General features: G+C 64.9%; 13 protein-coding genes across 13 annotated transcripts; 6 read left to right on the top strand and 7 right to left on the bottom strand.

Annotated features, from left to right (window-relative positions):
* Positions 1–145: 145 nt before the first annotated feature.
* Positions 146–1,099, bottom strand: FA10DRAFT_280653 (hypothetical protein). The gene is made up of 4 exons (XM_025523633.1): positions 675–1,099; positions 545–618; positions 459–487; positions 146–405 (listed from the first exon to the last, which is right to left on the bottom strand). Exons 1-4 carry the CDS (start codon positions 741–743, stop codon positions 233–235), a joined length of 345 nt encoding a protein of 114 aa, XP_025376910.1. The 5' UTR covers positions 744–1,099; the 3' UTR covers positions 146–232.
* Positions 1,100–1,385: 286 nt separating this feature from the next.
* FA10DRAFT_275799 (Lumazine-binding protein) lies at positions 1,386–2,468 on the top strand (the record flags this gene model as incomplete). The annotated part of the gene is made up of 5 exons (XM_025523286.1): positions 1,386–1,401; positions 1,465–1,602; positions 1,664–1,833; positions 1,884–2,258; positions 2,322–2,468. 5 exons carry the CDS (start codon positions 1,386–1,388, stop codon positions 2,466–2,468), a joined length of 846 nt encoding a protein of 281 aa, XP_025376909.1.
* Positions 2,469–2,472: 4 nt separating this feature from the next.
* On the bottom strand, positions 2,473–3,720 carry FA10DRAFT_303014 (hypothetical protein; the record flags this gene model as incomplete). The annotated part of the gene is made up of 2 exons (XM_025525197.1): positions 2,473–3,214; positions 3,276–3,720. The coding sequence occupies 2 exons, from the start codon at positions 3,718–3,720 to the stop codon at positions 2,529–2,531; spliced, it is 1,131 nt and encodes a 376-aa protein (XP_025376908.1). The 3' UTR covers positions 2,473–2,528.
* A 169-nt stretch (positions 3,721–3,889) lies between these two features.
* FA10DRAFT_268227 (hypothetical protein) lies at positions 3,890–7,016 on the top strand. Its single transcript, XM_025522243.1, has 7 exons — positions 3,890–4,151; positions 4,209–4,301; positions 4,364–4,463; positions 4,522–5,525; positions 5,585–6,394; positions 6,450–6,871; positions 6,935–7,016. Exons 1-7 carry the CDS (start codon positions 3,947–3,949, stop codon positions 6,950–6,952), a joined length of 2,652 nt encoding a protein of 883 aa, XP_025376907.1. The 5' UTR covers positions 3,890–3,946; the 3' UTR covers positions 6,953–7,016.
* On the bottom strand, positions 6,977–8,586 carry FA10DRAFT_268226 (hypothetical protein). The gene has a single exon (XM_025522242.1). The coding sequence runs from the start codon at positions 8,324–8,326 to the stop codon at positions 7,070–7,072; it is 1,257 nt and encodes a 418-aa protein (XP_025376906.1). The 5' UTR covers positions 8,327–8,586; the 3' UTR covers positions 6,977–7,069.
* Positions 8,587–9,392: 806 nt separating this feature from the next.
* On the top strand, positions 9,393–10,772 carry FA10DRAFT_287563 (hypothetical protein; the record flags this gene model as incomplete). Its single annotated transcript, XM_025524148.1, has 3 exons — positions 9,393–9,911; positions 9,994–9,999; positions 10,056–10,772. 3 exons carry the CDS (start codon positions 9,393–9,395, stop codon positions 10,770–10,772), a joined length of 1,242 nt encoding a protein of 413 aa, XP_025376905.1.
* Positions 10,773–10,923: 151 nt separating this feature from the next.
* FA10DRAFT_303010 (hypothetical protein) lies at positions 10,924–14,010 on the top strand (the record flags this gene model as incomplete). Its single annotated transcript, XM_025525196.1, has 2 exons — positions 10,924–12,117; positions 12,178–14,010. Exons 1-2 carry the CDS (start codon positions 11,281–11,283, stop codon positions 14,008–14,010), a joined length of 2,670 nt encoding a protein of 889 aa, XP_025376904.1. The 5' UTR covers positions 10,924–11,280.
* A 53-nt stretch (positions 14,011–14,063) lies between these two features.
* FA10DRAFT_268224 (hypothetical protein) lies at positions 14,064–14,618 on the bottom strand. The gene is made up of 2 exons (XM_025522241.1): positions 14,310–14,618; positions 14,064–14,248 (listed from the first exon to the last, which is right to left on the bottom strand). Exons 1-2 carry the CDS (start codon positions 14,597–14,599, stop codon positions 14,155–14,157), a joined length of 384 nt encoding a protein of 127 aa, XP_025376903.1. The 5' UTR covers positions 14,600–14,618; the 3' UTR covers positions 14,064–14,154.
* FA10DRAFT_261470 (glutamate 5-kinase) lies at positions 14,602–15,937 on the bottom strand (the record flags this gene model as incomplete). The annotated part of the gene is made up of 2 exons (XM_025520074.1): positions 14,602–14,659; positions 14,718–15,937. The coding sequence occupies 2 exons, from the start codon at positions 15,935–15,937 to the stop codon at positions 14,602–14,604; spliced, it is 1,278 nt and encodes a 425-aa protein (XP_025376902.1).
* FA10DRAFT_275798 (N(G),N(G)-dimethylarginine dimethylaminohydrolase) lies at positions 15,680–17,220 on the bottom strand. Its single transcript, XM_025523285.1, has 4 exons — positions 16,622–17,220; positions 16,463–16,560; positions 16,264–16,398; positions 15,680–16,206 (listed from the first exon to the last, which is right to left on the bottom strand). The coding sequence occupies exons 1-4, from the start codon at positions 17,163–17,165 to the stop codon at positions 16,159–16,161; spliced, it is 825 nt and encodes a 274-aa protein (XP_025376901.1). The 5' UTR covers positions 17,166–17,220; the 3' UTR covers positions 15,680–16,158.
* A 75-nt stretch (positions 17,221–17,295) lies between these two features.
* Positions 17,296–19,020, top strand: FA10DRAFT_268222 (2-nitropropane dioxygenase). The gene is made up of 3 exons (XM_025522240.1): positions 17,296–17,787; positions 17,852–18,509; positions 18,581–19,020. Exons 1-3 carry the CDS (start codon positions 17,381–17,383, stop codon positions 18,656–18,658), a joined length of 1,143 nt encoding a protein of 380 aa, XP_025376900.1. The 5' UTR covers positions 17,296–17,380; the 3' UTR covers positions 18,659–19,020.
* FA10DRAFT_151840 (hypothetical protein) lies at positions 18,730–22,577 on the bottom strand. Its single transcript, XM_025518103.1, has one exon. It carries the CDS (start codon positions 22,458–22,460, stop codon positions 18,801–18,803), a length of 3,660 nt encoding a protein of 1,219 aa, XP_025376899.1. The 5' UTR covers positions 22,461–22,577; the 3' UTR covers positions 18,730–18,800.
* FA10DRAFT_303005 (hypothetical protein) lies at positions 22,438–24,581 on the top strand. The gene is made up of 2 exons (XM_025525195.1): positions 22,438–24,156; positions 24,222–24,581. Exons 1-2 carry the CDS (start codon positions 22,695–22,697, stop codon positions 24,308–24,310), a joined length of 1,551 nt encoding a protein of 516 aa, XP_025376898.1. The 5' UTR covers positions 22,438–22,694; the 3' UTR covers positions 24,311–24,581.
* Positions 24,582–24,603: the final 22 nt, after the last annotated feature.

The following is a 24,603-nucleotide window of genomic DNA, read 5'->3' as shown; positions in this document are numbered from 1 at the left end:
CCAGGGTGAGAAAGACGTATAGGCGTCGTAAAGCGCTGGTCGACTTGTCCCGCTCCTACAGGCCACTTTGCAGCTCTGCAGAGAAGGAAAGACTACCCGAAGGCACTCTTGCAGGCAGCTCTGCCACTATGGGCTCGCGATCATACGCAAGGCTATGACATTGGAAAAGCACAACTATAGAAAAAGCAGCACGAGACCTTCGTCGCCGTCTCGAATCTCAGCACGAGCACGGCTAATTGGTGTGGCCTGACAGTGCGCCGCAGTGGCTCTTGAAGGCGTTGAGGGCCTGGTAGAAGTCTATGTAGCTGTCCATCGTGCAGAACATCGACGAACTATCTGTCTGTTTACAAGCCCAGTACCCCGTTTTCGTGGCGATATAATTCATGTTGCTCGTGCAGGTCGTCACTGCAAAGGCGTCATTGCATGAAGTGACTATGGATCTTTCTCGATATGCTCACTTGGCTCGCTGTCCATGAGGAGCGTGGTCCTGTCACGCTTCTGTCAGCCTTAGGACCGCTGTGCTTGCGGCCGGCCACAGACTCACGAATAGGCACAAGAAACGGGCGAAGCCGACCAAGCCAGGACCATGGCCGCCCAGGCTACGGTAGATGCGCTTGTCTGCACGGGGTCAGCAGCCTCCTGAGGTGAGATCCTGCTAAGCTTCTTGCGCTCACACTGAGCTTCATGGTTGCTTGCTTCTTCCCTCGAGGGCACAGGTACTGAAAGGTTGCGCGTGTGGGCATTGCAGAGAATGTCCTTCTTTATATGCTGCTGCGCGAGCAAGCTCGGCAACTTGTTCCGATCCTTCTTACGTCGTCCCTCGATGCTCAGGACTCTGGTAGGTCTACGGAGCGGGCCGAATGCTTGGTTTGCACTGAGTTTGGACTTCTATCTCTCCGTCACGCTGCCATTGCGCCTCTGCGTCTTGACTAAACGCGCTGTAATCACGCCGTCTGGGCTTGGTGTTTCTCATTCCGCCACGGCATCTTCTCGCAGCCGATGATCGAGGAGCCTAGGTGGTAGAGGAGCTAAGCGGTCTGGCTCAGTGTCCTGATGGGAGGCGCACTCGGAGCGGAGCGGGCTGGTCAAAAAAAAAAGGCCGTCGCTTTAAAAGAAGGGTGCCCAGACACCGCTCCCCACACCAAAACTCGTGCCAAGGACTCTCAGGCAGGCACACAAGAGCTTTCCGATGAAAAGAGTGAGGCAATAGACAGCTTTTCATTTGGATAATCTGCTTTCTTGAGTGAGCACGACAATCTGCAGCGCGCAAAATCCAATTGAGCATCAAGTTGGACGGGACTCGGGCTCAGGAAGAATTTAGTCTGCGCGGGCCTTGTCCGTCGCTCCACTGACTCAGCCCGACGCCGTTGAAGACCAAGCCAGTCATGTTCACAGGAATAGGTGAGCAGCAGCAGCTCGCAGCGGGCCTCTCGCCAACGCACTGCTGACACGAACCACACACAGTCGAGACGCTGGCGCCCATCGTCGACATCCAGGCGATGGACAAGTCGACGTCGGGCGGCGGCGGCTACAGCATGACGATTGGCGAGTGCGCCTCGATCCTGTCCGACTGCCACATCGGCGACAGCATCTGCGTCAACGGTGAGCAGTGCGGAGATCTACTTTTCTGTGCTACGACACTGACCCAATGACTACGCAAAAGGAACCTGCCTGACCGTGACCGAGTTTGACGCCGCCGCGGGCACGTTCAAGATCGGCGTCGCGCCCGAGACGCTGCGGCGGACCAACCTGGGCGATCTCAAGGTGGGCGACGGCGTCAATTGCGAGCGGGCCATGCAGGCGCACACGCGCTTCGGCGGCCACTTTGTGCAGGTGAGCAGGCGTGATCTATCAGAGAAGCCGAAGCTGAGACGGCCGCACAGGGCCACGTCGACACGACGGCCGTGATCCGGAGCGTGGTGCCGACGGGCAACGCACTGACGCTGTGCCTGCGCCTCTCGCGGTCCGCCGAGCTGCCGCAGCCGTCGACGCTGTCGCCGTACCTGATCCCAAAGGGCTACGTCACCCTCGACGGCGCCTCGCTCACCCTCATCGACGTGTCGCCACCGCAGGGCGGCCGCCTCGACGAGGGCCACAGCGCAGGCGCAGGGCTCGCCGGCGAGACAACCGACGAGGCAGGCGGTGCCGTCGAGCCGCGCGAGGTCGTCGAGTTCAGCGTCATGCTCATCAAGCACACGCAGGACGCCATTGGGCTCAGCCGCAAGATGCCCGGCCACAAGGTTAACGTCGAGCTCGATGTGGGTAGCCTCTTTATTTCGGTGCTTCTCTGATGGCCTTCGCTGACTCGACCCACACCGCAGATGGTGGGCAAGTACGTGCACCGGGCCGTGCTGGGCGGCGCGGCAGCCACCGATGACGGCGGCGCTGGTGGCGACGAGGCGTCGACAAGCGACCCGCTCACGGTCCTCGTCGAGCGGACGGTGCGCAGGGTGCTTGCGGAAAAGTAGCAGTGGAGATTGCAGTGGAATGAAATAATAGTAGTACAGTAACAGAGAAGAGAGTAATGCTCAGAACGAGACGACCTTCTTGTGGGGCTTGGCAGCGAAGCGTGACGCAGAAGCAGCAGCAGCAGCGGTGTCCACCTCGATGCGCGCGCGCGACAGGGCGTGGAAGTCGTCCTCGTCGGCGCCGGCCTGCCGCTTGCGCTTGTGGCCAGGACCAAGCTCGGCACCCACGCCCATGCCAACAGCAGCATTGGAAAAGTCGGCCGTCGACTTCCTGTTGAGATCGCAGTCGCGCGCGAGGTGCTCGACGGAGCGGCAGAGCTTGCAGCAGCCACCGTTGGGGTAGATGCCCTTGCCGGCATTCTGCGGGCACTGCGATGCAATGTGGCCCTTGGCCTGGCACACAAAGCAGCTCGCAAACGGCAGCTGCGGGCCCACCTTGGGCGCCGGTCGCCGGCACTTGGACAGGTTGTGCTCGGTGCTCCCGCAGCGGTAGCAGCACTCCTTGGCTTCGTTTGGCGGCAGCGCCTGCTTCTTCTTCTTCTCTTCCTGCTTCGATGCTGCCGATGCTGCCGATGCTGCCGATGCTGCTGCTGCTGCTGCTTCCTCGCCGTCAAACGTCGACGCCTGGCAGTCCTTTGCCGAGTGGCCCAGGCCGCGGCAGGCGTAGCAGCGCTGGCTGGCGAGGCGCTCCTCGGCGCGCTTCTCCCGCCGGTGTGCGTTCCGCTCCTCGTTGCCCCGCCTCCGCTCTGTTTGTTGGCCGTCTGTCAGCCGCTGCCCTCGGCGCGCTGCTCTTTCAATCCCACTCACCAGCCTCCATGACCTTCCACGGGTTCGTTTCGACGTTGCCCTCGGCATCCAGCACCGTCTGTTTGCCGCCCTGCTGCTCGCTGGACTTGCCCTTGCCCTTGTCGCGGCCGCGCTCGCCGTTGGCCGCACTCGCCTGCCGCTCGAGGTCCTTGCACTGGCGCAGCAGGTCGCGCCGCTTCTCGTCCGTCTTTGCCTTTTTCGCCTTGAGGCGCATCAGCTTGGCGCGCTTCAGCAGCTGCGTGGCGTCGCGCGCTGGCTCCTTGTCCTTGTTGTCCTCGCCCTCGTTGCTCGCCTTGCCCTCGTTGCTGCTCTCGTCCTGCGCCGCCACTGGCATCGGCGGCTCGGGCTGGGACTCGGCCTCGTCGTCAGAGTGGTTGCCTGCACCGACGGGCCGCTGCTTGTCGTGCTCGGCCCGCCGCTTGTCCAGCTTTGTGTACCTCGTCATGGTGGTTGCTACTGCCTGCAGACAGAGTGGCGCCGTCTCGTCTCACCTGAACTTCTTGTGAATTTTTGGAGACCAAAAAATTTAAATTTCATCGAGCTCGGCCGAGTCCTGCGCGACGCGCCCTCCAACGCGCGAAGGCAAGAAGGGCGTTGGAGAAAGCGCGCACAGAGTTGGGTGTGAGAGAGCATCACGAACGAACACGCACGCCCGCACGCACGCACGCCCAATGACTGCCGTGGCGCCCGCTGGCCTGCCGCCGTCTCACCACCACCACCACCACGCCGCCGTACACAGCAAGCTGGACATCATGGGCGAGTCGGACGTCAATGTGCACGCAGCCGGCTCGCGCGATGGGCCAGGCGGGGCCAAGCGCAGGGCCGCCGACGAGGGCGGCGAGAGCGAGCGCAGCAAGAAGGCCAAACAGCAGCAGCGTGCGTTGATCTTACCAGCTCTTAGTCAGAATCATCCAGCTGACTTTCATGACACAGCAGCGGCACCGCAGCTGGTCCAGCTCCGGGGCAACAAGCTGGCGCTGCGCCAAAAGGCCGTCGACTGGACAAAGAGCATGAGCACGCTCCAGGGTGAGGGCTCAAGTCTGGTGGTCGTTTTAGTGAGGAAAGCATAATCTGACCCGCCCCACCAGCAATCCTCGCGCTCAACAACTACCTCTCGGGCCTCGATGCGCCGCTGGAGAGAATCCCAGAGGAGCATCTGCACGTCGTGGCCAAGCTGACGCAGGAGAGGTGCGTCTTTCCTTCTTTGTGTTTCTGGACATGCTGGCTGACACGTACCTCGACACAGCGACAAGACATCGCTCGAGCTTGCCAGGTCGATCCGAAAGACGGTGATACCCGAGGCCGACGCGGACAGCGGCAGCAGCAGCAGCAGCAGCAGCGGTGGCGCAGACGACTGCGCAGGCGGCCCTGCGACGACGGCCGTCGCTGCGATCCAGGCCGCCGTCGAGACGGTCGCCGAGCGCGTCAACTACGGCCTTGCCTCGCTCCAGGATGACGACGACGACAACGACGACGAGGCAGCAGACGTGCCGCCGGGCCTGCAGATCTGGCGGTGGGAGGTCCGGGACACGGCACTGCTGGCGGCCGAGAACGTCGACAAGGTGCTGGCGAGGCGCGAGGAGCGGCAGCGCGCGCGCGAGGCGGCGCGCCAGTTGCTGGCCGAGATGAGCGCCGAACAGCGCGCGTCGCTGGTTGGCAGTGGCAGCAAGGCCAAGAAGAGTGCTGCTGCCTCAAATAGCACCGCTGCCAGCGCAACCACAGTGGCAACGGCGACGGCAGCGGTGACGGTGGCAACAACAGCACCAAACAGGACCGAGGAGAAGGAGAACAGGGAAGAGCACAGCGCGATCGTCAAGCCGGCAGACGAGGAGTCAAGCGCGACGGTGACGAAGCTTGCCGTCAAGCGCGCGCCCAAGAAGGCCGTCGATGCCGACGAGGAGGCCAGGCGCGAGGCCAAGCGGCAGGAAAAGGAGGCCAAGCGCGCCGAGCGGCAGCAGCGCGACGCGGCAAAGGAGGCGCAGCGCCAGGCGGCCGAGGCGAAGCGGCACAAGGCCGAGCAGGCCAAGAAGAAGCAGGCCAGCATGATGTTCTCGCTCTTCCAGCCGCGCGACGCCGCGTCGTCGGCCTCGCCCAGCAAGCAGCAGCAGCAGCAGCAGCAGCCGCAGCAGCAGTCCGACTTTGAGAAGACGTTTCCGGCATGCAACTACCGCGACATGGCCCCCGTCAACCGCTTCTTCCGTGCTGTCAGTGGCGACGACGGCGAGGGCAGCAGCGAGCATTCCTGCGCGAGTGAGTTGATGATGCCACTAGGATGAAAGAGAACGGCCGCTGATTGTCGTCCCAAGCAGCACTGCTCGACGACTTCAAGGCCAGAGTCGGTCGAAGCAGCAGCAGCAGCAGGCGTGCCCGCCGGGGCATCCACCCGCCCGTGAGCGTGCGCGAGGCGATGCGCCTCGTCACCGAGGCCAGCGTGCTCGGCGACGAGAAGCTCGAGGAGGACGGCCGCCGGGGCCTGGCGAGCCTCGCAGACCGGCGCCGGGTGCCCATCAAGCTCCTCTCCTTCCAGTCGGACCGCCGGCCAGCGTGGTACGGCACGTGGACGCGGGCCACCAACCTCGTCGGCGCGCGCCGGCCGCTGGGCCAGGACCCCGTCGCGCTCGACTACTCGTACGACTCCGACGCCGAGTGGGAGGACGCAGACGCGATGGAGGGCGACGACGTGCAGGACAACGACGAGCGCGACGACGACGATGGCGACAGCCGCTCCGACGGCGACTCGGAGATGGACGACTGGCTCGTCGACGATCTCGAGGAGGAGGACGACGAAGGGGAAGAGGGCGACCCCTTTGCCAACGGCGACCCTTTGAGTAACGACGACTTGGACGACGACGTCTTCGAAGTCAGCGCCAAGGGCAACCGCGTGGCCAAGGCGGCGAGGAGCCTGCTCATGCCCTCGTCCAAGTCGTGCAAGCCGTCGACGTCGGCGATGGCCGGCAGCAGCAGCAGCAGCAAGAAGAAGAAGAAGCGCAAGATCAAGTCGATTGGCCGCCGCTTCGAGACGAAGCTCGTGCCCTTCCAGACGGGGCCCCACTGGGAGGCCGTCGTGGGCCAGCCGAGCTATGAGGGCTTCCGCGGCTACCAGATTGATTTTCTCAGCGGTGCGTTTCCTTTGGCACTTGGCAGAGGAAGAGAGAGCTAACGAGAAGAGAGCAGATGCGGGCCCGGGCCTCAATCCATTCACCTTTGAGTCTGCCCCGCCGCCGCTGAGCGATATTGGAGCCGCGTCGTCGTCAGCAGCACCAGCAACAGCAGGCCACGTGGCTGCGCCTGGCTCCTCGACGGCGACGGGGGCTGCCACTGCGACTGGCGCCTCGCCTGTGACTATGGCAGCGACGGGCGCCTCCACGGCAACACAGGCCAAGGCCAGCGCCTTTCCACCCGCGCACCTGGCCGACCTGCTGCGCGCCATCGAGGGCGACACGACCATCCGCGCCGTCCTCGTCGAGACGCTGCGGGAAAAGTTCAGCAGCGTCAAGGGCGCCAGCAAGGGCGCCATCGATGCCTGCGTCGCCGTGTATGCCGAGCGCGAGGGCAAGCGCGCCGGCAGCCGCTGGGTGGTCCGGCAGCCGTTCCGGGTGCGTAGGCGCGGCTGAAGCACGCTGTATGCGCAGCCACTGACACATTCTACATCGCAACAGAAACAGGCAGGCCTCTGAGTGTGGACATAGAGCAGCAGCAGCATCCATCTTTTCATTAGCAATGGCCATTCATCTTGATCTCTACCGACTTCTCAACAGACAAGAGCGTGACAGTCACTGCGACGAATGTTCTTACTAGGCGCTGTTCTCCTCTGTTGTGGCAGCGGCAGCCGCAGACGGCGCGGCCGAGAGGACGGTGGCCTCCATGGCGACCTGGCCGTCGGCCTTGACGGCGACGAGGGTGTGCTTGCCCGCTGCCTCGTCCTGGCCCTCGCGCGCGTAGCCGAGCCAGTAGGGCTCGCCCGCATAGAGGGGCCGCTTGGCGCGGTAGGCGACTGAGACGAGCCGGCGGCCGCTGCTGGGCTCGATGGCGCTGCCGCCGCGCTTGCGGAGAAAGAACCAGCGGCCATGGTCGCGGCCCCACGTGCGCACGAGGAGCGAGAGCGTCAGCGGGCCGTGGACGACAATGTCGCGGTGGCCCTCGACGTCGCGCGCCCAGGTGGGCGAGAGGTGGATGGCGTGTGCGTTGAAGGTGAGGGCCGAGTAGCGGAACAGGCTCGCGGGTGTCTGCACGAGGCGCACGGGCGCGGGCATGTCGGGATGGAAGGCACCTGATGGGGCCTGCAGCCCTTGTTCTTGCTCTTGATTTTGCTGCTGCTGCTGCTCTGCGCTCGGAGGCAGCGCGCGCTGGAACACCCAGCTGCGGCGGTCGATGATCGACGGAGGCAGGGGCGCCTCTTCCTGCTTGGTGCGCCGGCCAAACTCCTTGCGCACCCACACGACAATCATCTCGCCGCGGCCGCCGCCGAGCTGCTTCAGCTGCGCATCTTCGACAAACGTGTGCTCGTAGGCGCGCTCGCCCAGGAGCAGCTGCGGGGCGTCGGCCTGGAAGCGCATCTCGCCGCCGGCCCACATGCGCCGAGTGAAGACACCGCCCGGCGGATTGAACGACGTGTCGGACCCATCGGCGCCCAGGTTCCACGAGGCGACGCGCGGGGTAAAGTAGGCGAGGTGCTCGGTGGGCAGCAGCCGGGTCCGGTTGCTCAGGCCCGCGTATTGCCGTTCGGGCGAGTGGGCAAACACCTTTGGCTCCGCGCCCGCCTCCTGGTCCAGCGGCACCATCTCGGACAGCGTCAGGCGCAGCAGCGCGGCCTGGTGCTGGTCGAGGTGCTGCGTCTCCACCATGGCGGGCTGCGAGGGGTCGGTACCGAAGCGGGCGGCAAAGCCCTCGAGGGCGGTGCGTGCCTCGGGCGACGCCCACCCGGGCACCTCGACCTGGAACGCACGGCGCGCCGTTGTGGACATCGTCCTCCTCCTCCTCGCTGCAGTGACGGCCTGCCCACGAAGGGCACTGGCCAGGGTCTGACTCGCCTTTGTCCGGAGCGACGCCATCATTGCGGCAATGGTACGCTCGCTGCCTTTCCGATTTTTGTTGTCCCACCCACCCACTCCAGAACAGCCGTGCATGAGACTAAAATCTAATTCTGCTCGGCCGTGGAGGCTCCGTCACGCGTCTCTGTCATCATTCTGACATGTCCCAGCCGATGTGTACGGCACGCCGGCCTCTTGGGTGCGCACCAGGCACCAACAGAGGGAGAGCATAGCTCAACGCTTGGCAGGCGTCATCAATCTCAGCAGCAAATTGCCTTTTTTGAGTTGCACGGCATTAATGGATCTCTCTCTGTGTCACCACCACCACCGTCTCCTTCCCTCCATCGTTTCGTTGGGCTGGTCCCCCCCTCTCTTACGCTCCTTTTTCTTCACATCTGGATCAGCACGGGTGCTGGACACCCGGTCGATTCGCAAGCAAGCAGGCACTCGCAAGCAGGCACTCGCAAGCAGGCGCTCGCAAGCAGGCACTCCTCGGCAACGCCCGCAAGTCGCCGGTCCAGATCTGCAGCTGCCCGAGCTGGTGAGTGATCAGCTGTTCTTCCGACCGAGACAGGCGTGCCCGTGCCAGGAACAGGAAGGGATTCTGCTTGCATCATTCCGCTCAGCAGAGCCTGGCGTCTCTTGGGGCTTGTCTTTCTTTCCGTGGAAATCGCCACCCTTTCTGGCGGAAAACAAACCGTGGCCCGCAGGAGCACAGGCGTCGGAGTCGCGCACAAGTGCTTCCCGCCATTGTTGGCTTCGTTTGGAAAAAAAAAAAGAGGATTTTAGAGTTGGCTAGTTTTGGCGACAGCTGCATGACGCTGGCTGCCTCTGCTCCTGTTGCGCTCCCCGATTGGTGGCCGTGCCTTCCGACGCTGCTTCTGCGTGGCGGCGGACATTCAATTTATCCCCGCGGTGTGCGAGGCACCGACCCCTACTGCGATACGACCTTCTTACAGTCCTGTAATGCGTACTCTCTGCGATGATGGAGCGAACGGACCCCTCCTCTTTTGCTTATAAAGGAATCGTCACGCTTACCCCTTTCTTTCCTAGTCCACGACTCGTCAAGTAGCTCCTCGCACCTACCATGAAGCTCGCTCCGATGGCCCTTCTCGCCGCCCTGGCGACGGCGGCCGCGGCGGCGCCCATGTGGCGCGCCTTCCAGGTCCCCTCGCCCCGCGGCACCGACTTTGACGCCGGCTTTGACATCTCGGCCGTCGTCGAGCAGGCCAAGCGCCTCGCCAGCCACAGCTGGGAGTACGGCACCCTGGCCGAAGCCCTGCTCGAGCTGTACAACCCCGAGTATGCCGTCTACTACCGCGAGGCCTTTCCCGACGGCGCGGTGCCCACGCCCTCGCCGAGGATCCCCGCGCTGAGCTACGCCTCGCAAAAGTTCAACTTCGCCGAGGGCACCCTCTCGCCGGGCGACGGCGCCAATGGCGACCCGGCCTCGCTCGGCGTCAGCGCCATCCTCCTCAGCCCGACCAACGACACGGTGAAGCAGGCGGCCAGCAAGCAGCTCGAGCACCTCTTTGCTGCGCCCCGGTTCTACAACGGCGCCATCAGCCAGCGCGATGCCGTCCCCGAGCTCTGGGCCGACGGAATGGTGAGTTGAGTGGCAGCCGGCGGGTGGGAAGGCGTCGTACACGTGCGCTGACGGTGATTCTATCGGCAATGTGCATCCTCAGTCGATGGTGAGTCGTCTTGCTCTGAGTTCGTCTCTGGTTGACACTGACGCGACCACGAGCAGATCCAACCGTTCATGGCCTACTACGGCGCATCGACCAACAATGCGTCGATGATCAAGGACGCAGGCCGGCAGGAGCTCCTGTACCGCGACGTGCTCATTGCCAACACGACGGAGCCCTGGAAGGGCCTGCTGACGCACATCGTCGGTCCCCAGGCCCAGACGCTTGGTATCTGGGCCACGGGCAACGGCTGGGCCGCCCTGGGCATGGCGCGCGTCCTGGCCACGCTGAAGCACTACGCGCCCACCAAGTCGAGCTCCAAGAAGCTGCAGTGCGAAATCAAGGATGCGATGCTGGCCATCTTCCGGGGCCTCAAGGCGGTCCAGACGGAGCCCACGACGGGCCTCTGGCGCAACTACCTCGTGGGTGGGCCCCAATCGCAGAATCAGACGGGCCAGAGCTGGTTTGGCGATGCCTCGGGCTCGGCCGCCCTCGTCGCGGGCGCACTTCGCCTCGCCGTGCTGGAGCCCGACACGTGCTGGGAGCTGTATGAGTCGACAAAGGACGTGCGCGATGCCGTTGTCAGGTCCGTCGATCCCAACACGGGCATCGCCAAGCCCACGGTGAATCCGCTCGACTGGTACACGACCGAGGCCTACACCAAGGGCAGCCCCGAGGGACAGGCGTTTGTCATCAACATGTACGCTGCCTGGCGGGACTGCGTCAAGCACAGCTGCTGCCCCAAGAACGATGCTCCTTCCTCAATGTACACTTCTTAGAAGCCTTTAACCTCCTGCTCGTCTTGCAGTCCCTCCTATCTCTCCTTGGACCTGCCGCGTTGATCTTGCCCACGTCGAATCGCACGTGGCGTCCCGCCTGAAATTTTTAACTTACCTTTTTTTTTCTTTATCTGGGAAAGAGGCAGCGCGCCAAAACCTGAAGGGTACTCCCTTGCCCCCGCCGCTCCTCTTGCTATCCGTCTCTACCACGCCCTGTGTGAAAAAAAGGGGAGGGCAAGAGGAAGGGAAAACAAAAAGAAGAAGAAAGCAAGACAACAGGCCGGCTCGACGGACGAGAGCAATAGGAACCGGAGATTGGCGAGGATAGCGACCGACGGAAATGGACAGCAGCAAAAGCACTGGCTGAACAAGCGAGAGCATACGTAGAACGACTGGCGTCGCCACGAGACGGCATTTGAGGGTGCGACGGCCTTCCGGTCCGAAAAGTGCGGGCGTCTCGTCCTGGAAAGAGGGCCGGAGTCGCGAGAGAGAAACAGAGAAACGAACGATGAAGGATGGCAGCGAGGGCCTGGCGGAGCTCGTCATGGCAGCGCAGGCTTACCTCGGCCAAGGCTCCGTGGACGACGGGTACCGGTACGATTGGCAGCAGCTCGGTGCGAGCAGCAACCACAGCAAAGGAGCAGGAGGCAACAGTATGGCGTGGACAAGTGAGGCGTGTCAGCAGTGCCCGCCTGTCGCAACGGCGACTGCGATGGCTGGTGCGACAATGACGGGATGCTTGGGAGCACACTCGCACCTGGATCCGTGCTGCATTGCGCCATGTCCCGTTGCCAGCAGCAGCGGTAGTGGCAGCAGCAGCAGCGGTGCTAATAGCAACAGCAACAGCAGCGGTGGCAGCGGAGGGCCCTTGTCTTCGTCAGCGACTATGATCGCTCCCTCGCCGGCGGCCGCCTGCTGCGGTGACTCGGCTGCCCCTGCGACGGGACCGCTCTGCTGCGCCGAGGACCAGCCAGCGCAGATTATCGAGTGCCAGGACGAGGCATGCATCGACGAGCTGGACTGCATGGGCCACGACGCCCCAGCTGCAGCACCGTGCGACGGGCGACCGGGAGAGCAGTGCATCAGTGTATGCGACGGCATCATGGCCCCACCGGCGTCTTCCTCGTCTCTGCGGCCAGGCGCCCGGCGCGGGCCCTCGCCATGTGCCAATCCAAAGCAGAAGCAGCATCCACCGTCACAACAGCTGCAGCACCTGAAGCAGCACCACGCAGAAGAAGACAGCGGGACAAGCGAGACAAAGTGCGAGACAAAGTACTGCGCCTCGTGCGAAAAGGCCGATCGCACCGACGAGGACGCACGCAACTTTAGCAGCTTCCAGGAGCTGGTGAGTCATCTATCTATTTGCTGGCTTGATACGACCGCTGACGAGACGGTCTTGACACAGCTCGACTGCTGCTGCTGCTCCGACGTCTACCTGGACCAGTGCTGCGGCGTCGTCGATGGCGCTCCGGTCAATGCGGCCGTCGACGGCAGCACGGCCTCCATTGCCGATGACTGCGACGAGTGCTTTCCCCTGCCGATGACGATGCTGCCACCGCCGCCGGCGTCGCTGCAGCCGCATCACGCTTGCATCGACGACGTGATGCCCGTCCAGGGCTCGCCCATGACGACCGTGACGGCCTCTGCGTCTGCGTCTGCGTCTGCGTCTGGCTCACGCTCGCGCTCGGCCTCGCTCTCTGTCTTTTCCTCGTCGATGCACAACTCGCCCGCCACCGTCTCTTCGTTTGCCGATGCCGCTGCGACGGCAAAGACAGAGGTGCACCCACAACCCCAGCCACAGTCGTCAAAGCACCACCGTCGCCGTGCAGGCGCCCAGCTTCCTGGTTCCCATGACGACCACTTCTTCTTCCAGCAGCAACAGCAGCAACACGACGCTGGACCGCGCTGCCTGTTTGCCCATGCCCACAGCCACGACGAGACGGGCATGTGCCTCGACCCGGCGCTGACGCTCCACAGCAGCAGCGCCTCGCTCGGCTCTTCCACCCCTGCTCCGTCGTCCTCTTCGTCGCAGCAGCAGCATGGTCTCCACTGGTCTCCTGCCGGCGACCACGTGTGCCAGTGGGCCGGCTGCGGCGTCCGGTGCGCCTCGGTGTCGGCGCTGGCCGAGCACGTCAACCGGGCCCACCTCGTCGCGCATGCGTCGACGACGGAGGACCCGCACGGGGCACAGCACTACGCCGCTGCTCAGCAGCTGCTCGGCCACACGCAACCGTCCGACGAGCTGGCGTGGCGCTGCCTCTGGGACTCGTGCAGCCAGCCCACGCTCGACGGCGCCGCGGTGGGCAGCAGCCATGGCGTGGACCCTGCTGCGGCGACGGACCTCGTCCTGCGCCACATCCTCGACAGCCACCTCGGTGTTGCGCAGGAAGACTGCAGCCAGCCTGATGAGCATGGCGCGCACACACACCTGCCCCTGCCAATGCATGCAAAGACTGCCAAGAAGCGAGGCGCACCGCAGGCAGCGACACGGAGGAAGAAGCTGCGGGAGATCGACGAAAAGAAGCAAGACGAGGATGGAGAGGAGAGCGAGGAAGAGCAAGGAAGCGCTCAGAGCAAGGGCAAGGAGGAAGAGGAAGAAGGAGAAGAAGACGACTTCGACGAGGCGGCCCTCGCCCACGACTGCGGCTGCCCGCACGACGGCACGGCAGGCCACCCGTGCCGGTGGGAGGGCTGCGCGCGCTCGTTTGGCACCCACGACGCCCTCACCGCGCACATCTCCACCGTCCACATCGGCCGGGGCCGGGCGCAGTACGAGTGCCGCTGGCAGGGCTGCACCCGGGGCCCCGAGCGGAGCTTCTCGCAGCGCCAAAAGGTCATGCGCCACGTCCAGACGCACACGGGCGACCGGCCCTTTCGCTGCACCGTCTGCGCGCGCCGCTTCTCCGAGGGCAACACGCTGGCCCAGCACATGCGCACCCACACGCGTGAGAAGCCGTACGTGTGCACGCACCCGGGCTGCGGCAAGGCCTTTGCCGTCGCCGGCAGCCTCACCATCCACCGGCGCATGCACACGGGCGAGAAGCCGTTTGAGTGCGCGTGGTGCGGCCGCCGCTTCGCCGAGAGCTCCAACCTGACCAAGCATGCGCGCATCCACACGGGCGAGAAGCCGTTTCGCTGCCCCGAGGACGGCTGCGGGCGCACCTTTAGCCGGCCCGACCAGGCGGCGCGGCACCGCAAGACGCACGAGCGCGCCCGCCAGCGCGCGGCTGCCAAGTAACGCTTTCCTCACTGTTTCATCACACCCAAAAGCTACGGGCAATACTGGCCCCTGTCTATATCAATTGAATTGGGCCCACGCCCTTCTGTCTATCATTCAACTCTGTCTATCAACTGGATCAGCTGCCTTGTGAATGGATTAACATCACCGCATCGGCTCCGAGGGGAACGCATGCAGTGCGAGCTGGTCGACGATGTAGTCCGAGTCTGCATAGCCGAGCGTCGCGGCAATCTGGGAGCTGTTGTTCAGTTCAGAGTCAGCGTCAGTGCTCAGTGCTGCTTGTATGAGATCACACCAACCTCTTGATGCCCTTTATCCGCTCGCTCTCGATCGAGTTGTAGTTGGCCAGGCCCCGTGCGACCTCGACGAGCTCCCATGCCTCCTCTTGCTGCTCTTCGTGTGTGCTTTCCTGTTCGTCGTGCTGCTCCGCCCGTCTCCCGCGCGACTCGCCGTCGTGGCCAGCGTCTGTATCTGTGGCAGAGAGCGGCCGGTGCGGCCGACGGAGGCCGTCGATGACGGGCGGCGTCACCGTGCCCGAGGGCGAGTCGTTGCGGCGCAGGTACGAGCCCAGGGCCTTGAGTGGGGGCATGACTACAGCGCCCGCCGCAGCGAGCTGGTGCTGCTCGTCGTCGCTGCCGTTGGCCGACGCCTGCCGCGGACGCCGCCGGCGCCTTACGACGATGCGGAGGGCCTGCATGCGCTCCCACGTGCCCTCGACGCCGACGACGCCGGCGGGGAGGAGGCGGCCGCCGCTGTCGCGCGTCCGGATGCGCGAGTAGGCGCCCTCGTCGATGATGAGCGTGCCGGCGGGGTGCAGGGCGTGGAGGATGGACCACTTGCGCGCGGTGAGGGGCTCAGGCGTGGGCAGGAACAGCGTGTGCGGCGGGTCCTCGAGCGCCGGGTGGCCAATGTCGTCCTTGCTGATCTGCTGCAGGCTCGACGTCGACGAGGCCAGGTCTTCGTGTGCGGATCCTGTCGCTGCTCCTGTGTCACTCTCTTGGCCCTTGTTCATGCTCTGTCCCTGGCCTGTACCCGAGCCCGGAAGGGAAGCGGCGACGACGCGGATGATGTTCTCGGGGTGAGAGCCGTTGATGATGACGGTGGCGACGCCCGCGGCCGTGGCCAGGTCAGCGGCAATGAGCTTCGTCTGCATGCCGCCGGTGCCGAAGCGGCTGCCCATCGTCTGCACCTCGACGGCACGGCGAGCCTCGGCGACGCTGCGCACGACACCGAGCCGGCGTGCGCCTGGCTCCCGCCGCGGGTTGCCCGTGTACAGGCCGTCGACGTCGGTGAGCAGAAAGAGATAGTCGGCCTCGACGAGGCCGGCCGTGATGGCCGAGAGGGTGTCGTTGTCGCCGAAGCGAAGCTCCGAGACGGACACGGTGTCGTTTTCATTCACGATGGGGATCGCATCGAAGCGCGGCGAGAGGAGTGTGTGGAGCGTCGTGCGCGCATTCAGGTACCGCGGCCGGTCGGCAATGTCGTTGCGCGTCAGCAGCACCTGGGCGACGCTGATGCCCAGCTGGCCAAAGAGGCTGTCCCAGAGCGCGATGAGGCGCAGCTGCCCAAGGGCGGCCAGCGCCTGCCGCTCGCCCAGTTCGGGCGCCTTGGACGCACTCGATCCTGCTGCTGCTGCTGACGAGGAAGGCGCCATCATGCCCATGCGCACGCGGCCCATGCCGATGGCGCCCGAGCAGACGAGCACGACGCGGTGGCCGGCGGTGCGCAGCGCATGGCATGTCTCGACGAGCGACGAGAGGATCGAGAGCTTGGGCTGGTGCGTGTGCTCGGAGAGGATCGACGAGGTGCCGAGCTTGATGACGATGGTCTTTGGCGGTGTGGCCTCGGGCGGCGAGGCAGTGGTTGGCCCTGCCGTGGTCGGCGTGGCAGTCGGCGGCGTGGCAGTCGGCGCACTCGTCGACGCCATGCTGCCCCCAGTCTCGAGTCGCAGGCCTCCAGTAACTAGTAGCAGGTCCCCTGTCGCGAGTCACGAGATGCAGGCAGACCACGGGCAGAAGTCACAAGCCACAAGCGACGGCCTAGAGAAGGAGTCAGGGCTGGCTGGCCGCGAAGAAACGGGAAATTTAAAAAAAAGTGCGATGGATTGCTTTTTTTTTCGGGCCTTCGGGATTCGGCGAGACACATCAGTCACACCCGGACGCGCACCGAGAGGCACGTCGGGCAGCCCTCGAGGATCTGCGGGGGTTTCCTGATGAGTGTTGAATTCTGATACAGCAGGGAGCCACAACGCACCTCAAACTGCGAGATGTCGGCCGTGACGACGTGGTAGCCCATGCCGCGGAGCAGCTCGGCCGAGCGCGGCGCCGAGGCCGAGAGGAGGAGCTTGGTGCCCTGCTCGTCGAGGTGCACCACCGCCACGCCCTGCGGCTGTCGTTGAGAGACGACTTTCTTGGCTGAGCATGAGATGAGAAAAGAGAGAGAAAGCACACACCTCAGGCATGGCGACAAATTTGTTGAAGAGGGACACGTCGTCGAGCAGCGCCTCTGCGCCGATGATGGTCCCGTCGGCCAGCGCGGTCACGGTTGATTCTGTTATGGATATTCTGCTGTGTAAACTCCTGTCCTTGCGTCACTGGCAAGCGCAGCTCACTCAGGTGCAGCGCCTTGGACACCGGCACGACGACGACGCGCCAGCCTAGGCCCTCTACGGCGCGCGTGAACTGGCGGATGCCCTCGTCGTTGGTCCTGGCGCTCCTCCCGACGTAGATCCGGCCTTCCGAGGCAACCTTGAGGACGTCGCCTCCATCAAGCGTGCCTGGCTTCTCGATCCTGACGAGGGACCACCCGGGCATCTCGTTCTTGGCCTTGGCCTCGGCCAGGTGCGCGTCCACGGCTGCGATCTCGGCCTCGCGCATGCTGCTGCCCGGACTGGCCAGGATGAATGCACCCCCATGGCCCCTCAGGTTCTTGACGGCCACGACTGAGTCTTCGACAAAGACGGCATCGGGCAGGCCCTCGTCGCCATCGCCGACGACCTGGGTGGCCCAGCCGTGGGCCTCAAAGACGGCGCGGTAGCCCTGCCACTGGCGCAGCGCCTCGCCGTAGTCGAGCTGGGCGCGCTGGTCGGGGATGTGCGACGAGACGACGCCCTGGGCCAGGTTCTTGGACGGCCGCCGGAGAAGCAGGACAGGCATGGCACGGCTCGCTTTCAATGCGCGTGTTCGGGAGTTGTTTTTGGCTTAGACTTATTTCGGTGGGGTGGAGATGGGAAAATAGAGCTCGCTCGGGCCACAGCCGTCGCGTCGGCTCTGCTTCTCGCTATGTCTCGCTCCTCGCCATCCTAATCCGGGGTCACTGGCCCGGCAGCCGCTTGTCTTCAACCACCAACGAAGCACAGGAGTCAGAAAAAATGGTCAACATCGAGCGCGTATCGCAGAGCACGGCCACGACGGACGAGATCAAGGCGATCGTTGCCGCGCCGCCCGTGCTGACGACGCCGCTGACAAAGACGCTCAAGATCGCACACCCGGTCCTGCTTGCGGGCATGAATCAGGCCGCTGGGCCCGAGCTGGCGGCGGCCGTGTCCAACGCAGGCGGGCTCGGCGTCATTGGCGGCGTCATGTTCACGCCCAAGATGCTCAAGGAGCAGATCGACGAGCTCAAGGCCAACCTGCGCGAGCCGGACCTGCCGTGGGGCGTGGACCTGCTCCTGCCCCAGGTGGGCGGCAATGCGCGCAAGACGAACAAGGACTACACCCAGGGCAAGCTCGACGACCTCATTAGTGTTGTTGTCGAGGCCAAGTGCACCGTCTTTGTGTGGGTGTCTTTCTACTATATCGCACAGGAGAATTGATTGATACTGACACGGTTACCGTCACAGCTCCGCCGTCGGCATCCCGCCACGCCACGTCGTCGACCGTCTTCACGGGGCGGGGATCCTGCTCGCCAACGTCATTGGCCATCCCAAGCATGTCGCCAAGGCGCTCGACGCCGGGACGGACTTTCTGATTGCGCAGGGCGGCGAGGCCGGCGGCCACACGGGCGACGTGCCCTCGTCGATTCTCATCCCGCGCGTTGTCGACCTCGTGCGCGGCCGTCGCAGCCCGCTGACGGGCGAGCAGGTCCAGGTCGTCGCTGCTGGCGGCATCTACAACGGCCGGGGGCTGGCAGCGGCGCTGTGCCACGGTGCGGCCGCCGTGTGGGTGGGCACGCGCTTTGTGTGCGCGCGCGAGGCCGGCGCCCCGCGCGCTCACCAGGAGGCCATCCTCAAGGCCACGCACGAGAGCCTGATCAAGACGACAATCTTCACGGGCCGGCCGCTGCGGATCATCAACACGCCCTACATCCAGTCGTGGGAGGACCGGCCAGAGAAGATCAAGGAGCTGCTGGCGCGCGGCGTCGTGCCCATCGAGTACGACCTCGAGCAGGGCGACGACGACGAGGGCACAAAGGTCAAGGGCATCCTCGCCCACTGGTTCGCGGGCCATGTCGCCGCCGTCGTCGACACCATCAAGCCGGCCAAGGACATTGTCGACGAGGTGCGTGCTCCCTCATTCACTCACACACTCACCCTGCCACGCACGTGTTTCTGACTTTTCCCCGTCTACAGATGGTCCAGGAGGCCGCACAGGCGCTCCAGTCGGGCCGCGCCCTCGTCGTGGGCGCGGGAGGGGCTGCGAAGCTGTGATTGTCCGAGAACATAAGAGTGGGAAGATGTCTTCGTCTATCTGTGCACCCTTGTAAAAGCTGTGGCATTACAGCTGCCGTCTGTCTCTACATGCACGCACTGGATCTTGTGCCCATCTAAAATGTCATTGCTGCTGCTACTGTTACACTGGCGCCCGCGAAGAGGTGCGCGCAGACCGTCGTCTGGTCTTTGGCCTCTCCTGCTCCTGCTCCTGCTCCTGCTCCTGCTCCTGCTCCTGCTCCTTTTCTTCCTTTTCTGGCCCCTTCTCTTCTGCGGCTTCCTCGGCACCCGCCCCACGCCCCCTGCCCGTCGGCGCCCGTCTGGGGCTCTGGCGCGTCGGTGCGGCCGTCCGCTTTCGCTTCTTGTCGCCCGGCGCATCGCCACCCTCCTCTTCGTCCAGCTCGCCCCTGTTGGCCGGCGTCGTGCTCCTCGTCCTTCGCTCGCTCTTTGCTCTTCTTGCAGCAGGCGCAGTGCTCGCAGCAGGGGTGGTGCCCGCAGCGCTCCTGCCTTTGGCCCTTGTCGTCGCCCTGGCAGGAGAGGCACGCTTGCTTGTGCGCTTCGTCGAGGCCCTTGTCGCGGCCTTGGCCTTCCTGCGCGTTGTGGCTTGCGACTGTGCTTCCTTCTCTTCCTCTTCTCCCTCCTCTTCCCCCTCCTCCTCTTCTGCTACTGGTGCTGCTGCCTTCTCTTCTTCCTTCTCTACTACTACTTCTTCTTCTTCTTCTTCTTCTTCTTCTTCCCCTGCTCCTGCCTCCTCTTCAAGCGCAACTTCGCTTCGGCCATCGCCTGGCTGCTGCCCGTCGCTGACGAGCTCCTCGAGGACGGCGACGGAGAGGTCGGCCTCGTCTTCCTTCCCCTTCTCCTGCTCTTCCTCTGCCTCCTGCGTGCGTGCCCGGACACGCCGTCCGCTGCGGCCAGCCTCGCCGCTAGAGTCAGACGACGACGACGAGGGTACAGGCACGTAGTCGGCCATGTCGCCGTTGGGGTCGGACCGTCGGCTCTTGCTCCTGCTCCTCTTTCGCCTGTGCTCTTGACCGCCTGGTCCCTCGGAGAACGCAAACGACGGCGGGTCGAGCTCTGCTGACACCTGCTCTTCGGCGGCAGCGGCAGCTTCTTCGTCGAGTGCGCGACTCATCGCCCGCGTGACAATCATGGGCGCCTCCTCTTCTTCTCTCTCCGTGGCCGCGTCGGCGACGAGAGCGTCCTCGACGACATCGGCCTTCTCTGCGTCTTCGTCTCCATCGTCGTCCGCAGCTGCCTCGTCGAGGACGGGCGTCGCAGATGCTGCCCGCCGTTCTTCACCCTCGGCCAGGCCAACGGGCGCTGCCTCCTGCGCGTCTGTGCTCGCACTCTGGGCCGCCTGTCTCGCGGCACGGGACTCGATGAGCGCGATGCCGTCGTCGTCGTCGTCTTCTTCTTCTTCTTCTTCTTCTTCTTCTTCTTCTTCTTCTTCTTCTTCTTCTTCTTCTTCTTCTTCTTCTTCCTCCATGACGCCCTCCCCTTCTGAGTTGTCACCATCGCCGTCGCCACCGCCGGCTGAGTCACCCGGCTCGCTCATGCCGTCGAGAGCGCCGTTCTGCTCCTCGCCCGCTGGTGCTGGCTCGACGTCGTCCACATCGGCCTGCTGCTCGGCCTCAAGCGCCGATCGCAGCTTCGACGCCGTCCGTGCCACCGCGCCGTCTTCGCCTGCGCCTGCGCCTGCGCCTCCCCTCCTCGGCGTGTTGGCGCCATAGGCAGAGCCAGCCTCGGCCTGGACGGAGCCCGTGGGCGACTGGAGCCGGAGCTGCTCGCCGTGGGCGCCTGCGCGTGCCTCTACCTTGAGCTCGAGCAGGTCCCGTGCATTCTCGACGAGGGGCACCGCGGCCGGCTGCGCAGCACCATCACCGCTCGCGTCAAAGAGCTTGGCGGCTGGCGATGACGGCTGCACGTGCTCGTCGTCGCCACCGACGCTGCTGCCCCCGCCGGGCGTGGCGACGTTGCTGGCTGGCACTGCGCCGGCGATGCTTCCCTCGCTGTGCAGGCGCTGGAGTGTGTGAGGGAGTGGATGTGTTTGAGGGGCCAGGTGCGACGATGTATGCGCACTTTCCAGCGCCGGCTCCGTCGCGGGGGCCAGCGTCGCGGCGTTCGTGTCGGCCAGCGAGGCAGCAGCGGCAGTGGCAGCGGCTTCTGCCTGCTGCTGTGCCTCGGCGACGAGCCCGCGAAGCCGGTGCAAGTCTGACGCAGCCGAGTCTGCCCCTGGCTGCGCCTCGCCCTGCGCTGGTGCGTCGGACGCCTGCTGCTGCTGCTGCGCGGCCACGGCGATGGCAAGCGGTCCGGCCATCTCGCTGAAGAAGGAGCCGGCATCAAAGTGCGCAGCAGCATTGCCTTCGCCCTCGCGCGCCGAGTCGGCCACCGCTGCGTCTGCCATCGTCGACGCAGGCAGCGCCCAGCTGAAGTCGGCGCCCGACGAGACGGCGGCCGAGAGCTGGTCAAACAGGTTCGACGGCGAGGCGGCCGCGTCGTCGCTCGACGACGGCACCCACTCGCGGATGGGCGCGGCAGACGACGGTGCGTCTGGCCAGACGGCGCCGCTGTACGAGGGCGGCGGCTGCAGCGCGTCGTCGTCGGCCCTGTGCTGCTCCCCTTCGTCTTCCCCTTCGTCCTCTTCGTCTTCTTCTTCTTCGTCGTCGTCGTCTTCGTCCACCTCGTCTCGCTGCTCATCGTGCTCGGCCCACTGGCCAGCCTCGCCGTCGTCTTGGTCCTCGCTGCTGTCCGACAGGCTGATCGCGTCGTCCTGGCCGACACGCACGGGCTCGGTGCCGAACTCAGCGCGCCACTCCTCGCCCTCTTCTTCCTTTTCCTCTTCTTCTTCTTTCTCTTCTTTCTCTGCCAGCTCGTCCTCCTCGTCCTCCTCGTCCTCCTCCTCGTCGTCGTCGTCATCGTCTTCCTCGTCGTCTTCGTCTTCGTCTTCCTCTTCTGACGAATCTGCAGCGCCGTGTTCTTTCTCGGCACCGCCAAGTTCCTGAAAAGAAGGGTGTAACACAGTAAGCACAACACCACGGCGGCTGTTAAGAATGCCCCTTACCTGGATCAGCATCTTTGCCGCAGCCGGCGCCGGCTTCCCGTCCGCCGGTGCAGCGAGCATGCTTGCTATCCGGTCGTGGACAGCATCACCTGCTTCCTCTTCTTCCTCCTCGTCTTCCTCTTCTTCTTCGCCCTGTGCCTCCTGCTCATCCTCGTCGTCCTCATCCTCGGGGCCAAACAGGTCGAATGCGCCCTGGTGAGCGTCGAGGGGCGCGCCGGCCTGGGCGGCCATCCTGAGAAAGGACTGGGCGTTGCGCTTCAGCTGCTCCGTCTGCGTCCGGTCGATACCCAGAATCATGGGTGCCTCCTCGTCGTCGTCATAGGAGCCTTCTGTCTGCGTCGCTGCGTCCACGCGCCCCTCATCGCTGCGCCGAGCGGCAGCCTTGCTCCCTCTCCACCCTTCGTCGCCGCCGCCGTCGTCTGGGGAGTGATATCCGTTGGAGCTGGTCGATGCGCCGTGGCCAAAGGGTCTCTGCAGCTCCCGCCTCATACGCTCCGTCATGTCATTGAGGAAGCCGACCGAGTCAAACGAGTCGTATGCGCTGCGTCGGCCCCGTCGCTGGCTTCCTCCAGCTGATGCTGCTGCTGCTGCTGCTGCTGCTGCTGACGTCGATGCCACTCTTCCCCCCGAGGCTCTCTCGCCCGACGAGACCCGGGCACGCGACGGCGTGCGCACCGCATCCGGCCCTCCTGCCCCTCCGCCGCCTGTCGAGGCTGGTTGCGCGACGTACTGGCGTCGCATCGTGCCGCCTGCGCAATAATGGCGACGAGGACAGTCTGGACGCGCGCGACGACAAGTGGGTCCGCGCGCGCTGCTGCTTATGTAATTGCTTCTTCCTAAAAATGCAGCCCTACTTTATATTCTCGTCCGAGTCGATCGCCGTCGCCCGCGCACGCCCCCGTCACGCCAAAGTCCTGCTTTACGCACAATCGAACCTTCTTTCCCCCTTTTACGGCCGGCAAGACGAGACGAGAAATGGACACCCAGCTGGCACTGGCACTGACGCCGCCGCTGCGTGCGAGCATGCTCGGCGCACAGTGCCTCGTGTGGCCTGCGACGGCGGCGCGCACGCCCAGCAGCCCGCGCCTCACCCTCCTCTTCCTGCCCGGCAACCCGGGCCTGGCCGACTACTACCGCGGCTACCTCTCGGAGCTGCACCGGCTCGTGGGGCCATCGCTCGAGATTGTCTGTGTTTCGCAGCTTGGCCACGACCCCGCCTCGGCCGGGTTCAGTCTGGACACGGAGCCCGTCGTGTCGCTGCGCCGCCAGATCGAGCACAAGGAGGCTATTCTAGCCGCCCTCGCCGGTGGGACCGACAGGGTGATCCTCGCCGGCCACAGCATCGGCGCATACATGGCCCTCGAGATTGTGCGCCGGCGTCGCACAGGCCCGCGCATCGACTCGCTCCACCTCCTCTTTCCCGCGCTGCACGACATGGCGCAGACGCCAAACGCGCGCCGGCTGCGCCTCCTCCTGCGCGCTGCTGCTGTGTCTTCGTCTTCCTCACAGAGAAGAGGCCATAGCCAGGAGGGACAGCTGACGGGCGCACTGCTCGCCACTGCCCTCTCTGCGATCGCGTGGCTGCTCACCCTCGTGCCGTTCTTTGTCGTCAAGTTCCTCATCCTCCTCGCCTCGCCCACCCAGGGCCCCGAGGCGATCCGGGCGACGGCCGGCCTGCTCGCGAGCCGGCGCGCCGTGCGCCAGTGCCTCGGCATGGCGTGCGAGGAGATGGACACGGTGCGCACGCCCGCTGCTCTTGGCGCCTCGTCTGCCGATGGCCTGCCCCGCATCCGCGCCTACTGGGCCGCCGGCGACGTCGATGGCTGGGCGCCCCAGTCGTCGCGCCTGTATGTCGAGCGCGTCCTCGAGCTCCAGCCGCACCACCTCAGTGGTCAGTCGACGACGGCGGCAGGCACGCTGAGCAAGCGCCAAAAGTCCTTTTCCATCGACGAGATCCGCAGCGCACGGCGGCGGAGCAAGTCGCAGCGCCTCGCTGGTTTAGTGCGCGCCGGAGCCAGCGCTGGGCTCGCCGCCGCCCGCTTCGGCGCGTCATACGGCCTGACATCCTCGACGACGGCAAGGACGGCACCACGCAGCACCAGCAACGGAGGCGGGAGCGTGCGCAGCAGAAACCCACACGCAAACGGCAGCCGGCCACCCGTGAGCCCGACGCGGACGCGCACGGCGCAGCGGCGGCCGAGCCTCGTCGCGGCGCGTGCCTCGCGCCGCTTCGACGGCAGCATCGTCATTGAGCCCGACGAGGTCCAGGCGGGCGCCGACGCCGTCGACCTGCTCGCCGTCGACAGCGACAGCGACAGCGACGGCGACGGCGACGAGGACCGCACCCCGACGCCGCGGCAGGGCGTGGCCAAGGACGCCATGCCGCAGCGGGCCTCGATGGTGTGCAACGTGGGCATGCCCCACGCCTTTGTCCTCGGTGAGCTAGCTGTCTTTGCTCGAACTTGATGTCCTGGCTTGGCTGACAAGATACTCGCACCGCAGAACACAGCGAGCAGATGGCGCGCATCACGGCCAAGTGGATCATCGACGATTACGCCCTTGCGACGCCGTCCGCGTCCCCCTCCCTCTGAGCATGTCTCTCCGTCTTTCTCTCGCTCTCCACTCTTCCTCTCATTTTCTATCTCAGTCTCATTCTCAGTCTCATTCTCAATCTCATTCTGCCTCTCGATCTCTTCTCCTTCTCCCTCTCCTTCTCGAGCTCATTCTCCGGCTCACTCTCAGTCCCACTCTCAGTCCCCCTCTCAGTCCCCCTCTCAGTCCCACTCTCCTCCCCACGCCTGCTTGCATTCTCGTTGCCATTAGCACTGCTCAATGCTCAATAATGCGCTGCTTGTTCATTGTCGCAATCTCTCCCACCGTCGGA

This window comes from Acaromyces ingoldii (assembly GCF_003144295.1).
Source record: "Acaromyces ingoldii strain MCA 4198 unplaced genomic scaffold FA10scaffold_4, whole genome shotgun sequence".
Lineage (NCBI taxonomy): Eukaryota > Fungi > Basidiomycota > Exobasidiomycetes > Exobasidiales > Cryptobasidiaceae > Acaromyces > Acaromyces ingoldii.
This window is presented reverse-complemented; position numbering and strand designations above follow the sequence as displayed.